The 14,074-nt window shown below is 41.0% G+C and overlaps 1 protein-coding gene across 1 annotated transcript in view; it reads left to right on the top strand.

The window, feature by feature from the left end:
• Window positions 1–5,142, top strand: part of BACE2 (beta-secretase 2) — a 51,938-nt gene extending 46,796 nt beyond the window's left edge. The window contains exon 9 of the mRNA XM_021540335.3: window positions 4,422–5,142. Within this exon, the coding sequence (XP_021396010.3) occupies window positions 4,422–4,675 (254 nt within the window). The 3' untranslated portion in view covers window positions 4,676–5,142. The remainder of the gene's footprint in view (window positions 1–4,421) is intronic.
• Window positions 5,143–14,074: the final 8,932 nt, after the last annotated feature.

Here is a 14,074-nt window from a genome sequence, read left to right as displayed (position 1 = left end):
TGGAATTTTCACAAGCCTGGACATGTGATTACACCCAGCTGGTGCTCCAAGCTATTTCCTCCTTGTCTCCTTGTCCACATTTTCTGCACATGTCTCACCCAGCATCACGGGAACTCGGCTTCCTGAGGAATCAGCTGAGACAAGCCACACAGAGCTGCCAGGCTCCACTCACACGAGGAAAATGACATTTTGCTGGATTGCGCCAGTTATGCTGAGTTTCACTCCTTCACAGCTTGTGGTTTCCATTTTTAACAGCACTTTGATGAGAGAGCCACATCTGTGAGTGCAGGATGAGGGATGGAGCTTCCCCTAGAGGCCAGCCCTGTCCTCCGTAGCAACTGTGTTAATGGCATTTATTTGGAGCCTCCTAGCCAGCTCGTGGGCATAAATTAAACTGAATTACTGGTGGCTCCAATCTTCAGAAACAGAGGAATGTTAAAGACCATTCAGTGTGGCTTTGCAATGATTTTCACTTTCTTAGTGTGAACATTAAATTTAATCAAGTTAATTTTGTGAGGTGTTAGAGCTGTACATGATGGATACAAAAATTATGGGAACAGGACTAAAAACCTTCATTTCATTGAACTTCCAGGTTACTTTTCAGACTTGGCAAAACATGAGAATTGGCTTATCCCATGTTATTCCTTGGACCATTTTCATTCTCCAAGATGTACCAAAAATGAGGAAAGTTAGATGGCTGTAGGAAGCTCTTCCATTGTAGCAGGAAATTTGCCTTTTCCTCATTACATGAAACCCTTTAAGACTTATTCAGACAAATAATTTTGAGTTGCCTGTTGATGACCTAGTGTTTACAAGATGATTAGGACAGGTTTTTGGATCAGGTCCCTTCTTGAGACAGGACGTTCAGATCAAAGAATTGGTTCTAGTGAAGCAACCTGGAAATGTTCAAGGCCAGGTTGGATGGGACTTTGAATAACCTGGTCTAATAGAAAGTTTCCTGCACATGGCAGGGGGTTTAAACTAGATAATCTTTAAGGTCCCTTTCTAAACAAAATTTAAAAAAAAATAAAAAAAAAAAAAAAAAGAAAAAGAAAAAAATATAGCCCTGTGGGAAAAGAATTGGGGTTCTACTAGGCCCTAAGCTGAATGCAAGCCAAGGCAAGTGAAAATGAAATTAGTTAATAAAGAACAACATCTACCAGGGACATTCAGGAATGTTGGACATTGGGGGAGTTTTTTCTTCACCAGGTGGGTGGTACAGCACTGAAACGGGTCCCCATCCTCTGGGTTTTACAAGGCCTGGCTGGATAAATCTGCCACAGAACTGATCTATTGATGCTGACAGTCCTGCTCTGAGCAGGAACCTGGTCCAGGTGACTTCCCGGGGCCTCCTTCAAGCTGTACCTTACAATTCTATGATTAATTTTATCTAATTCCAGGTTTACTGCCTTTGTAACCACCCAAGTGGGTGAGCTAGCATGTGTTGAGTTCTACACAAATGTTAGAAAATAGCATTTTTCCAGAGGCACCTTTTGGGTCGTGTAATCATCAAAAATGAAGAAAATCTCATTTATGCAAGGTTACACAAGTACTGTAGTTAGGTACCACCAGATATTCTAAAATAATACATCAAAATCCTCTAATTCAGTTAATGTGTAATATACTGGTGTGTGTGACAGTTTATGTTAAGGGCTTCTTTGAACAATTTAGGCAAATTTCCTCTCAATTTCTCTGGGGGTGGAAGAGTGTGAGGGAAAACTTTTTTTTTCCCCTTTTGGAGGGAAGAAAGCAGAGGCTGTGCTGTTATCAAGCATTTTCAAAATGCAATTTAAAATGTCAGCCACTATGGCAACAGTTTTGTGTTGTCTTCTTTAATAGGAGTAATTATTGTGCTGGAGCCAAATAATGAATAATTAGAGACTGTTTATTTTCAAAGTTATTTCCAAGGTGGAAAATTGTCCTGCTTTTTCTTTTCCCCCCACTTCTTCAAAATACAAATAAGTAATGATATTTAGGCCTTGCATTTCAAATTGGTGTCACATGTGGCTGAGTTTGGTGTTGCTGCAGAACTTCATAGAGATAAACCAATGGTGTGAGGGGGTGAGATGTCCAGAAGAAATAATTGCATAAGAAATAATTGCAAAGTGCAGTCCTGGGGCTCTGGACAAAAGGGATTTCTTCCACAGACCTTCTAGGCAGAATTTTACCATCTGATGAGTTTGGGGAGTGGGTGTTTGGTTATTCACTAGTGCCAGGGTCCTCGTGGGTGCAGCCTCGGGTGCCCCCAGTTTGCTCTCACAGCATATTCCTGCTCAAGGAGTCTTCCCACACTTAGGGGTGGAGAAAGGCTTGCTTCAGATGAGTGATTCCACAGAAAATTCCTTGTTTGGGCATTTTGTTTGTTGTGAAGGTTGGTCTCCCATCTGATCTGCGAGTTGCAGCCTCCCATTCCCTCCACCAACACGAGAGGGGCTGTGAGGGACAGGAGTGAGGGTGCAGGATTGTCCCTTTCAACACCAGCCCACCATTAAATGGAATTAAATCTAACAAAACCTAAATCTTAAAATAAGACAAGGTCTTATGAGGCCAGGGACTGAATGATGACCAAAATCTATGCAGATAAAGCAACCAATCTATTCTGCATTTCTTTAAAAACCTGAAGAACCTTAAATGGCACCTTTGCAAAATCCAGGCTCCCTTCTTCCTTCCAAGGGGGTAGTTTATGGTAATCTCTTTAAATGTGGTTTCAGCAGTTGTGACTAAGATATGTGAAAATAAGAGATACAGTTTTTAGTAGATAGGATCACTTCCAATCAGGCAAGAGTGTTCCTGTATGTAAAATGTGTGAGAAATAGGCAGGACAGTTAAAACTGAAACCTTCATGAAAAAATATTCAAATGTGTCATGGAAGTGGCTGACTAGGGAAGTGAATTATGACTGCTTCTTGTCTTGACTTTGTCATCATTTTTGAGTTGCTGGGTTAGTTCTCCTGGCCCAGCACTGTTGTTCTTTCATGTCCCTGTGCCTCGCTCCTGACACTGACCCTCCTCTCCTCCACTGCCCTTTTGTGGACAGCTGTCACCCAGCTCTCCTGCCTCACCACCCCTTCCTTCTGGATTTTCATCCACAAGAAGGTCTGTGCTGCTTTCCACACTGCACCTTGTGTTTAGGATAAAGTCCTTTCAGGTATCTGTGAGGCTGATGAACCTTCCTGCTGCTCCCTGGGAAGACAGAAAACACAGACGATCAAAGATGCTTTTCCAGTTGTTGGAAATCCAGAAACAAGCAAAAAAATGCCCACACCCTGCCCTACAACAGGGTGGATGTTGTAGGATATTTAAAATTATATTTATGAGAGATTAGTGCAGAGGCAAAGAAATGTTCCAGTGGTTTGGGATTTGATGGATTGAAATGCCTGTCCTCTCCTAGACAGCCTGTGGAGACATGGGAGAGTCACAGTCTCCTTGTGCTTCAGAATCCCTTTTTATAAAAGGGATGGGATTCTTGCTTTTTTGTCTTGGTTTGAAAATCAGGTATCTGCTAAGGAAGGCAGCAGCCTCCCCTGAAATAGAAAATGTAAACCCCCTCCCTCTGAATTATTATAATTTTGAAATTAAACGGCTCTCAGGCAAAGATATGGGAACAGGAATAACAGTTATGTACTAGGAAAATTAAAAATACAAATGCAATAGTACAAACAAATAAACAAAAAAAAAAACATTGCCAGAGTCAGAACATGCCCTGTCCCCCGTGGGTCAGGAAGGTGGCTCAGTCCCATCCCAGGGTGGCTCAGCCCTCCTGCAGTGCCAGCTGTGCTTCTGCTGGAGCAGGATCCTGCACAAGGGGGGAGTTTTCCTCTGGAGCTCCAGGGCTGGGGGAGATGGGCCTGGGCTCCTCTGGGAATGCAGTGGGGAAGAAAGCTGCTCCTCTGGGAATGCAGTTGGGAAGAAAGCTGCTCCCCTGGGAATGCAGTGGGGAAGAAAGCTGCTCCTCTGGGAATGCAGGGGGAAGAAAGCTGCTCCCCTTGGAATGCAGGGGCCAAAGGCTGCTGTGCTGTTCCCAGGTCAGATTGTATCCAGGTAGGAATGTTTGGCTCCTCCCCTGGGCAGAGCATCTCCCCATGGCATGATGGAATTTTCTCAGCCATGCATGGACACTCACTAGCCATGGACAGAAGATAATTAATAATTAATGGCCCATGAACAGAAGAGATCTCCTGGAGGGAGGATTGTCTGTGGAAGAGATAAAGAAAAAACTGCCCAGTGAACAGCAGAGAACTGCCCCACAGATAGGAGTAGAACACACACACCCATTTCAAACCTAGGACAGGTTTTTATTGCAGTGAGAACTGTGGCATAACACGAATGTGCTGAGATGTGTGGTGGCAGAGGGAGAGGGATGTACAATTACTTTTTAACTGGTGTCTGCAGTCCTGATGCTTTTGTTTCTGTAACTCCCAGAAGTTGACGGCTCGCCCGTCTCGGAGCTCGAGGGCCCTTTCACCACAGCAGACGTGGCCAGCAACTGCGTCGCCAGCGTTTCCTTCCACGAGCCCGTGCTCTGGATCGCCTCCTACGCCCTGATGAGCCTGTGTGGGATCATCCTGCTGGTCCTGATCGTGCTGCTGCTCATCCCGCCCCGCTGCCAGCACCGCTACACGGACAACGACGTGGTCAACGACGAGTCCTCCCTCGTGCGCCACCGGTGGAAATGAGAGGCTGAACCCCAAAAACAGACTTAAAAATGGGACCAAGGACAAAGAGCTCTGCCAAGGGGAAGAAGCCGATGCCTCCTCAGTCCCTTCTACGTTCCTACAAAATGCTGTTGAAAATCCCACCAAATACTCCGCATCGTGACTTTTATAGCTTTATTTTCTAACACCGGTTCTGAACCAAAGCACTGTTAACCACCTCTGAAGTGCTACGGTACTGGATTTGCTACTGCAGTACAATGAGCCTTTATGCTCTCTACAGTACCTTCTTTAAAAAAAAAAAAAAAAGAAAAAAAGTTTAAAAAAAAAGATAAAAAAACCACACCATGATGTTCTTCCACTGTCTGAACAAAATTGCCCATCTCTCTTTCACAAAACAAAGAGGAGCTGTCAGTATTTTCTAACTAATCGAGCCCTGACTGTAGAAAAAGAGAAAAAAAATAATAATCTTTCTTATTAATTGCATTAAATGAATACTGTTTTCTGTTTACATCAATTTATTTTGAAACTGTGGTTATGGTGTGGGGGAGGGAGAAAAGTCAGACTTAAGCAGCAGAGAAAAAGCAAGGGAGACCAAGAAGAAATGCTGGTTTGTGGTTTCTTTCCCTCAGGATCACTGCTGCCACTTGAGAGGGTCACCCTCCCTGAGAGCTGTAAAGAATAGTCCAAGGTGGTGAAAACTGGGAAACAAACTTGTTCAGCCTTAGAGTAAAACAAGACTACCTCTCTTAATTTACAAGGATGCTCACCACTGGTGAGTGTGTGGATTAGAACTGGTCTTGAAGCACAAAAGATGCTCCATACAACCAAATGGAACTACTTGGCTTTGAATTTTTTGGGATTTTATAAAAATCAATACTTCATGACTTTCTGCTTTGGTGCACAAAAGAAAAAAAAAAAAAAAAAGAAAAAAGAGAAACCTTTCAGTTTCCCCCCATCTCGTGTGGGGTTTTGTTGGGTTTTTTTCCGAGTTTGATATTTAGAAAAGGCTGATCTGCATATGTATGGACAGACAAGACAGCAAGGTCTGTGTTCTGCTGTATTTCTAGAGAGCATGTAACAGAAAGAAAACAAAATAAATATAACAACTTTTTTAAATTTGGCTGAGCTCAGCAACCTAGAAATTCAAAGGAGAAGTACCTGTCTTTATGGACAGGCTGTGAAGTGAAAGTCTTTATGCTGGCTTGTTTTTCAGCTTGAGGTGTTCAATTTGGCATCAATCAAATGAAAAGTGTGTGCGTCCTGCCTGGCTGAAAACAAACACGTGGTGGGACTGGAAACAATAGTGGGAGAGAGCAGGGGAGGATGTATTTGACCAGGCTTCCATTCTGCAAGTGCAGATCATCATGCTGAGGTCAGAACGAGGTGTTTTCTTTGCAGATAGGATAATTTTTCTTTTCTCTAGTTGCAGGCTTCTCTGTCACACTGGCCTGAGTGTTTGGATTGGGAAGAGAAACAGTGCAAGGCTGAGCATTTTTTAATACATTTTAAAAAAGAAAAAAAATATTTGTTTTCATTTTGATAGCAGAGCAGTTTGTATATCTTGTATGGGAAATGAGGAAATAAAAAAAAAAAGCTTAGCTCTGAATTTCTCAATCCCTTGCCTAGACAATTTTCTACCCAAGATCCCTTCGTATAGCTCTGTGATTCACACTGCCTTTGCATCTGACTCTGCATGGAATAAGGAAAGATTTTTTTTTTTTTTCAGGAGTGGTGCATTTACAGAGGTGCACGTCGTGTGTGAAAATAAAACACTGTGGGGGCTTTTTATTTAACTAACTTATGTCTTTCACGTCATGACTGGAAGTGCCTGTGGTTTTCTTTTCAATTCTTGCACTTTCAGATTGCTTGGCTCGGTAGAGTAAAATAATTGATGCTGTGATCCAACATCTGAAAATGATTTCTCGTGGAATTTGAAGTTGGAAACAGGAAGGACTTTTGAGCTTGTCTCCTTTCTCCTTTGCCTCTTTGTTTCTAAGAGGAGAAAAATTGAGAATTCCATTAAATAAGCCATAGAGCTTAACTGTTTTCTCAGTGTTCCATTTTCCATGTCTCTTTATTAATATCTTTTAATTAAGAGTTCCACGTCGTCCTCCTGGCTTTGGTTTTACACTTAACAAATAACTTCAGAGTTGTATTCCTCCTTTTCCTACAGTATGGCAATAGAAGTTATGCTTCTGTCACTTGTTTCAAACAGAAACACTGTATGGATTTTGGATGGATAGTGTTAAACAATAAACCCTTTTTCAATTCAGAAAGTGAAAACAACTTGTATGCTGTTAAAAAGTTTCATCACTGCTCCCCTCACCTCAGAACCTCCTATCTCCTTGCCACAAAGAATTTTAGGAAGGAATTTCTTGGGAAAGATTCTGAGTAGGATTTTTAAAGAGTTTTCTTCTGAGTTGGTGAACAAAGTCTTCGTAGTGCACTGGGTTTCATATAGCAGATTTAAGTATTACCCTTTCCCTTTGAATGTCCTTGGTCAAGATATTTTAAGGGAAACAGTTCAATTAAGAGGAGCAATAACCAAGTAGAAATACTGATATTCTTGAGTTTTCCTGGCATTCCTTCCCACTAGAAATGTGGCTTGTAGTGAAAATGCTGTGAGTGACACCTGCGAGCAGCACAAACTTCATCTGGGCTTGTAAATTGATACTTACAGTGGCAGAAATTCAGGTGAGCATTGCTTTGTTGCTCTGGCAACAAGGAGAGCAATGGAAGCCCTTGAGGGTTCATTTTTAGCCTACAACACATTAAGAAAAATTATGCTCTCGAGCAGTTTTGTATGGAAGATGAAACACAGTGATAGACTACACTACAACCAAGTGTAGTCACTTGGTAACTCATAGTGATCTCTTTCCCTGATATATTTTTTAAAATATATGTGTTGTGAGATATATTATGCTCCTGTTAACCAACTTCAGGTGTAAGAATACACCACACCTTAAGGAAAAGGAAAAATGGAAGAGGAGTGGAAAAAAAAAATAAATAAACAAAAAAACCAGAGCATTGAATAAAGATGATACAGAAAAAATATCCTTTATTTATTATGAGAGACAGGATGCTCCAAATCACAGCACTCCAAACCATCCCTTGTAAGGAATATCAATATTTCTTGCTGACCCAGCTCTCCCCTGATGGGAATGTAACACCACGTCCCAGGAAAGTGTCAGAAAGCTGCATTGCCCTGGCTGCAGCCTCGAAGGTAATTTGAAACCATCGGTGCCATGCCAGGGATTTATTTGAGGGGGTGTGGTTTGAGTTCCAGTGGTTAAACCTGAGCCCAGCCCTGGGAATAAGTTAATTCTATCCCGCTGCCTTCGCAACTTTTAGAAATATTGTCATGGGGTTTTTGGTGCAATTTAAATGCTGAGGGAAACAGATGAAGCATTTTAATAAGGCTTTTGTTCAGGTGCTGTAAAAGTTACGTGGAGGGGATTGTTCTGTTTTTAAGGTGAAGGATTGTGTTTTAGGATGTGCATGTTGAATCAACCTAAATGCAATGTGTCAAGGGGTTTTGCTATCTCCTGTGCTCAACAGCTGTAAAATTCATCAGTGAAAATCAACCTGTGAGTTGAACTAGTTTCCTGCTGTGTATTGGCTGGCTTTGTCTTACTGAAGGATGAGCCATTTGTCTACCAAGCTTTTCCTTTTAAATATTAAAAAGCTTCTGAGAGTTGCGTAGCACTGCAGTTCCAGGGAGAGAGAGAGAGGTCCTTAAATTTTCCAATATTAAAAAATGGTTGTGCTGCTGGAAGTTGCTTTGATTTCCACAGGGGTTTCCAACAACTGGGCTGTTCTTGGTTGTCATATCATCACCTCAGATACAAATATAAATTGCAATAGGAGCAGTGTAATGAAGGATGTTGGTACAGTGACCTATGGAGGTGCAATTAAAGGGAATTACAGAAAGAGAAATAAACAGGATTCCTTTAGCTTCATTAAAAATTGCAAAAGTGTAACAGATTAATCCTTTTCAGAAAAGGCTGCACTTTTTACCAAGACATTAGTTCCTGTCAAACTTGACTCTCTGATTGATAAATTGTTCAGTTCTGGCTGCTGAAGTCCTTGCTGCTGTTGAGAGAAATGAAGACGGGTTGGTAACAGGATATGAGCAATCTTCTGAGCCAGTTAGATTTGCTGGCTTTTGAGGCTTAATTAGATGCTAATCCAGGCTTGTGAGTAATCCTGGTTATGGCTCTTTGGGAATGCTAGCAGAAATTGTTGGCTTCAGCCAAAGCCCTGGGTGAGATGGATCCAAAACACAAAAGCCACAGAAAGACAGCAGCTGCTGTAGGTGCAACATCCAAGAGTCCCCATTTCCTTTGATAAGGGTCCACCTGCCTGAATATTTTGGAAAACTGCATTCCAAGGTGCCTTTTGGTGCTACTGGGAATTATTCCCTCCCAGGTGAACACAGGACACAATAATCTTTAGGGAGGATTCAGCTGCTGAATATTCCTCTCTCCACGTAGCTCAGTGCTGTTTCTCACCCCCAGCAGTGGCTTTTGGAAGCAGCAGGACAGGAAATCATAAAACCTGCTGACAACAATGACTGTGCAGTACTAATATAACAATGGTTTATATCTGCCTGGTGTAGTCTTTGAAATACTGGGAATTTTAGATTTAGACCATGAAGGCACACACAGAATTTCTTTTGAGCTAGCCAAAAGGTAAGACACAAAAGGTAATTTGTAGAATTTAAAAAGAAGTAGCCATCAAAAAGTGTTCTCTTCCTTTTTTTTTTTTAATTGATAACCATCACTTAAATATATTTTAGTATAGCTGCTGTCCCACTTATTCACTGGTTCTAAATCTGATTTTTTTTTTTTTTATTTGTCTTGCAGGCCATTCACCCCTTCTCATTTCCCCTCCCAATAAAGTTGCTAAAAGATTAAGGTCTTCATTTCCCAATTGCAGCTTTCTAACAAAAGATACATTTTTCTTGTTTGCCATTCACAGACCTGTTTTAAAGTAGTTCCTTAATGCTGTAAAAAAAATAACTGTAAGTTGAAAATATTTGCAGTGCCATTAGAAGAAGAATTGGAGCCAGAAGTTCACCTGTACCAATGGCCCCTGAATTTTACCATATGCCAAGAACTCCTTTGTGCATTTGGTTTATTTCCCTGCATTCTTTCACATCCCCCTTGGAAATATGCCCTGGCCCTGCATATTCTCTTTTTTCTCCATCCTCAGGAAGCACAGAGGTGGAGAGGAGAACCACAGGGAGCTGTTAGAGCTCCATCCATGACTTTTTTGGTCCTAAAAAACACACCAGCTGAGCAACTGAGTTTGCTCTGATTTTACATCAATGTGTATTTAGTCAAAACACTTGAATAAAGGACATTGTTTGTCACAATCCTCTCATCTCGTCCCCCTCTGATGAGGGAAATTTTCACAGGGCCAAGTCAAACCTACAAAGGCCATGTTTATTCCTGTGTTTTCAGAGAGGGATTATAGAGCTGAATGTTTAAATGGTTGTATTTGTAGCATGGTTGTCCTTCAGAAAATTCTGTGATAAAACAATGGAGTTGAGAATGTTTAGAGGTAACAAAAAGACAATTAACAATTTCTTGATAGCACAAAGGTGTGGATTACTGCAATATGTGCTGGAAAAAATTGCTTTGGTAGCCAATACTCTGTGTGTGCATAAACTATACAAAGTTCAGTGTTTAAGACTTACCTGAAAACAGGCAGTTCACTTTTTTTATTGCAAATTTTATATGGAGATTCAGACATCTTTTAAGGCTTTTAAAACTACAATAACTGTGATGCTATTCAGGAAGTATGGAAAGGATTTCGCCTTTAAGGTCAACTTACAGAGGCATTTCTTCACCTGTTGTTTTGTTTTGTTTTTATTAGACAATGTTTTTAACATTGACTGAAAAGAAAATGGGATCAATCTTTGGAACAAAGGGGTATAGTCTTTCTAATACAATCTTCAGGTTATATTAGGATCTCTATCCTACTTACTGTCAAGCCTCATTGCTCAATTTTCCAAAAATTGATACTTTGTATTTTCAGGTCTTGCCACTTTCACATAACCACTATGTAAAAAATCAGATTTTTATGCTGCGTAAAATAAATATTTAATTCTTTCAACCTGTCATGTGTGTCTTTTAAAATCCTGTTAAGAAGAACTCAAAGCTGATAAATTATATCCATCCAAATTCCTCCTGTGACTCTCAGTTCCAGCTTCTGGCTGTGTAGATCCCATGGCAGGAGGGGGAGGCAGTTTAGCTCCCAGGTGATTTTTTTCCTGCTTATTCCCGAATTACAGATATCCTGCTTGAATTTTTCATTTCAGAACCGAGCAGAGAAAGGATGAAGCTGAGAATGTGCGGCTGCTGATGGTTTGGTGTGGATTGGGGTCACACTTAGGGCTGTTCCTGCCCTGGGATGCGGATGGGGAAGGGACACAAATCCCTGTCCCAAATTCCTGCTCCGCGCTCTTCCCTCACCAGGTGGAGCCCAAGCGGCGTTTTCCAACTCTTGGAAACCTGATTCCTCAAGTTTTAGTTTGTCTATATTTCACATTCTGTGCTGCTTTAGTCTGTGGGTCTGGGCTTCACATGATGGGATGCTGAGCTCTGTGCACAGAGCAGGGAGACAAAACAATTCCTGCTCCAGCTGGGCACCAAGGACAAATGATCCAAACCTCAGCCCAGGAGCACAAACAGCGTGGGCTGGAGAGAGAAAAACAAGCAGGGTGGGACTGATGGGCTGGAGCTGGAATGGGACAATGAACTCCAAGGTGCCAATGGAGCAGAACTGATCCCAGGGAGAGCCCCGGGAGCGCTCGTGCATTTTGGGACCATTTTGGGTCATTTGGGTGCAGCCCTGGCTGGGCTCTGGTGCTGCCCAAGGTGGATCCATGGAGGAGATCCTTGAATAAATCCCTGCTTTATTCTGTAGCTCTGTCCAGCCTCTGCTCTAGGCCAGCTTTCACAAAGCATCAAGCCCTTTCATAACTTTCTGGTTTTTTCGCCCAAATTCCTTTAAAAGTTACTTTCACTTTCTTTTTTGAATATCCAACCTCAAAGACCCTTAGCTTAGGGTTTTCTGATCGTTTATCATCTCCCTCTTCCCTCCACCTGAACACCTCTTTACAAAGTCCATTATTTTAAGCCCTGAGCTTTTTAAAGGCAGCACGGTGTATTTATTGTGTATGTTGTAAATTTAGGGCATTAGTCAAGTTACAGGGTGTCACACCAACTGTTTAATATTTTTCCTTCAAAGCTGGCAGGTTTTGCTTATTTCTGTCCTGATATTCAGCGAACCTTCTCCTTTACTGCCACAGGTGTCCCCCAGAAGTTGTGGATGCTGCATCCCTGTAAGTGTTCAGGTGTTGGATGGAGCTCTGAGCAGCCTGTTCTAGTCAAAATTGTCCCTGCCCATGTCAGAACTGGATGATCTTTAAGGTTCCTTCCAAACCATTCCATGATCCCATTATTACACAGCTCTGCTCACAACTTTTCATTATGCTCCTGAAATTACAATCATCTTCAGAGCACTCTCCAGACTTCAGGCTCATTGAATCCTAAACTGTAAAACTGTTTATTCACACTTCTCTTGCTCATCTTTGCCCATGAAAACTGGCCAGTTTAGACAAAACAGCTTTTAAGTTTGTGTGTGAAACACAAAGGTAAGTATTTGTTGCAAGAATACAGCTTTTTTTTTTTTTTTTTGATAATGACAGTGGAATGTACACAAATACGTGAAGGTTGGCAATGCAAGTGCTCTGTAATTTTCCAGTACAATGTGTAATTCTGATGGCCACTTAAACAGTAAACATTTACTATTTTTCCCTTTCTCCACCACAACAAACTCTTTTAAAATAAATGGTTTGTGGTTTCTTTTTATTTTTTTTTTTCCTTGTAGAGGCTGACAAGTACCACTTGACTACACCTTGACTCATCATCTGTTTGGCTAGGGAATTCAATAGCATTCCCCATGAAATACAGGTTATTGTAAAGAATACAGAGATCTATGCTGGCAGTGCCTACACAAATATTAGAGTATTGGATTTTTACAGCTGCTAGCTAGATGAGACTGCTTTCTATGAATAAACAAGGTATTATGATTCTTCCAATTATTTCTTTTCATGCACCCAGAATTGTTCTGAAGTAGGAATACTATTTGCTTTTCCCTTGAGTGCTTTATAATTGTAAATTTAACATTACTTTCAGCTTTCTATATTCTTATTGAATGAGATTCTTTTTATTGTTGAACAACTTGAACATTCTCTAGGCTGGTGGTTTATACTGATTTTTAACTACTGATTTATTTTTGACTGCTGATGTATCCACCTTCTATCTGGATCAGATACAGTAAAATATATTCTCCATGTGTTAATCCTCTGGTTTAATAAAGCAGAGAAAAACAAACAAATTAGCCACATCTTTGTATTGCTCAGCAGGCCAGAAATGCCCCAGATTCACAAACCTTTTTTTTTTCCAGCTTATCAACTGAAAGTATTCAATGCTTGCTTTTGGCCCTTTGTTAAATGATCCATTTTTGCATATCTTGGGGGAGGTGTCTTTAATCCTTTATATCCACAAAAGTATGTAAAAGTTCTCATCTTGTTTTAAGTATATTCTCCTGCATTTCATAAAGACAGTCAAGGTATACCCAAAAAAAAAAAAAAAAAAAAGGTGGGGAGGGTAAAAAACTCAAACAAAAATCAGGAAAAAAATCAACAGCAATTTTATTGTAATAGACATTTACATCTCTATCTCTCTATGTTCCCCTTTATGTCACCACCACACAGGATGCTGAGTTATGGCACAGGCACATGGTGAATTATGGGTGAGTTAAATAACTGCTCTTCTACACTGCTGCCCCTGTTATCCACGGGGTGTGTTCTTGTCTGCCCCAAGTCTCAGGTAAAATTAGACACCAGTTGCACATTTTATGTAGGAAGTCTATTTTTCTTAAGTTCTTGTGAGCTCCATAGGCAAAGATTTAGTCCAACGTTCTCTCCCTGCCTTGCTAACTCTGCCTTCATTTTAAATCATTAAATTCTTTGAGCTTGTCCTGGCAGGATTGGAAATCCACTGCTGGCCATTAGTGGACAAGGAGAAAACACAAATTCAATTCTTACAACAGCTGGAATGACACTTCTGCTCATTTGTTAGTCAAGTGAGGTGGATGCAGAAGATCTCTGTTGGTGCTGTGGTTCAAAGGGCAAGCAGGAACTTGCTGCTGTAGTTTTTACTGTGATAGACTATAAACTTCCTCTGCTGACTGGGTTTTGTGGTGACAAGATAAGAGCAAGACCCTGTAGATGCATTCACCTGCTGCATTCAGTGTCATTTATTTCCTGAGTTAATATCCTGCTTATCACCAAAGGGTCTTACAGGAATTGAAAGAGCAGATTAATATTTTGCAAGTTTTTCTCTA

Source organism: Lonchura striata, chromosome 1 (assembly GCF_050655825.1).
Source record: "Lonchura striata isolate lonStrDom1 chromosome 1, ASM5065582v1, whole genome shotgun sequence".
In the NCBI taxonomy this organism is placed as follows: Eukaryota; Metazoa; Chordata; class Aves; order Passeriformes; family Estrildidae; genus Lonchura; species Lonchura striata.
This window is presented reverse-complemented; position numbering and strand designations above follow the sequence as displayed.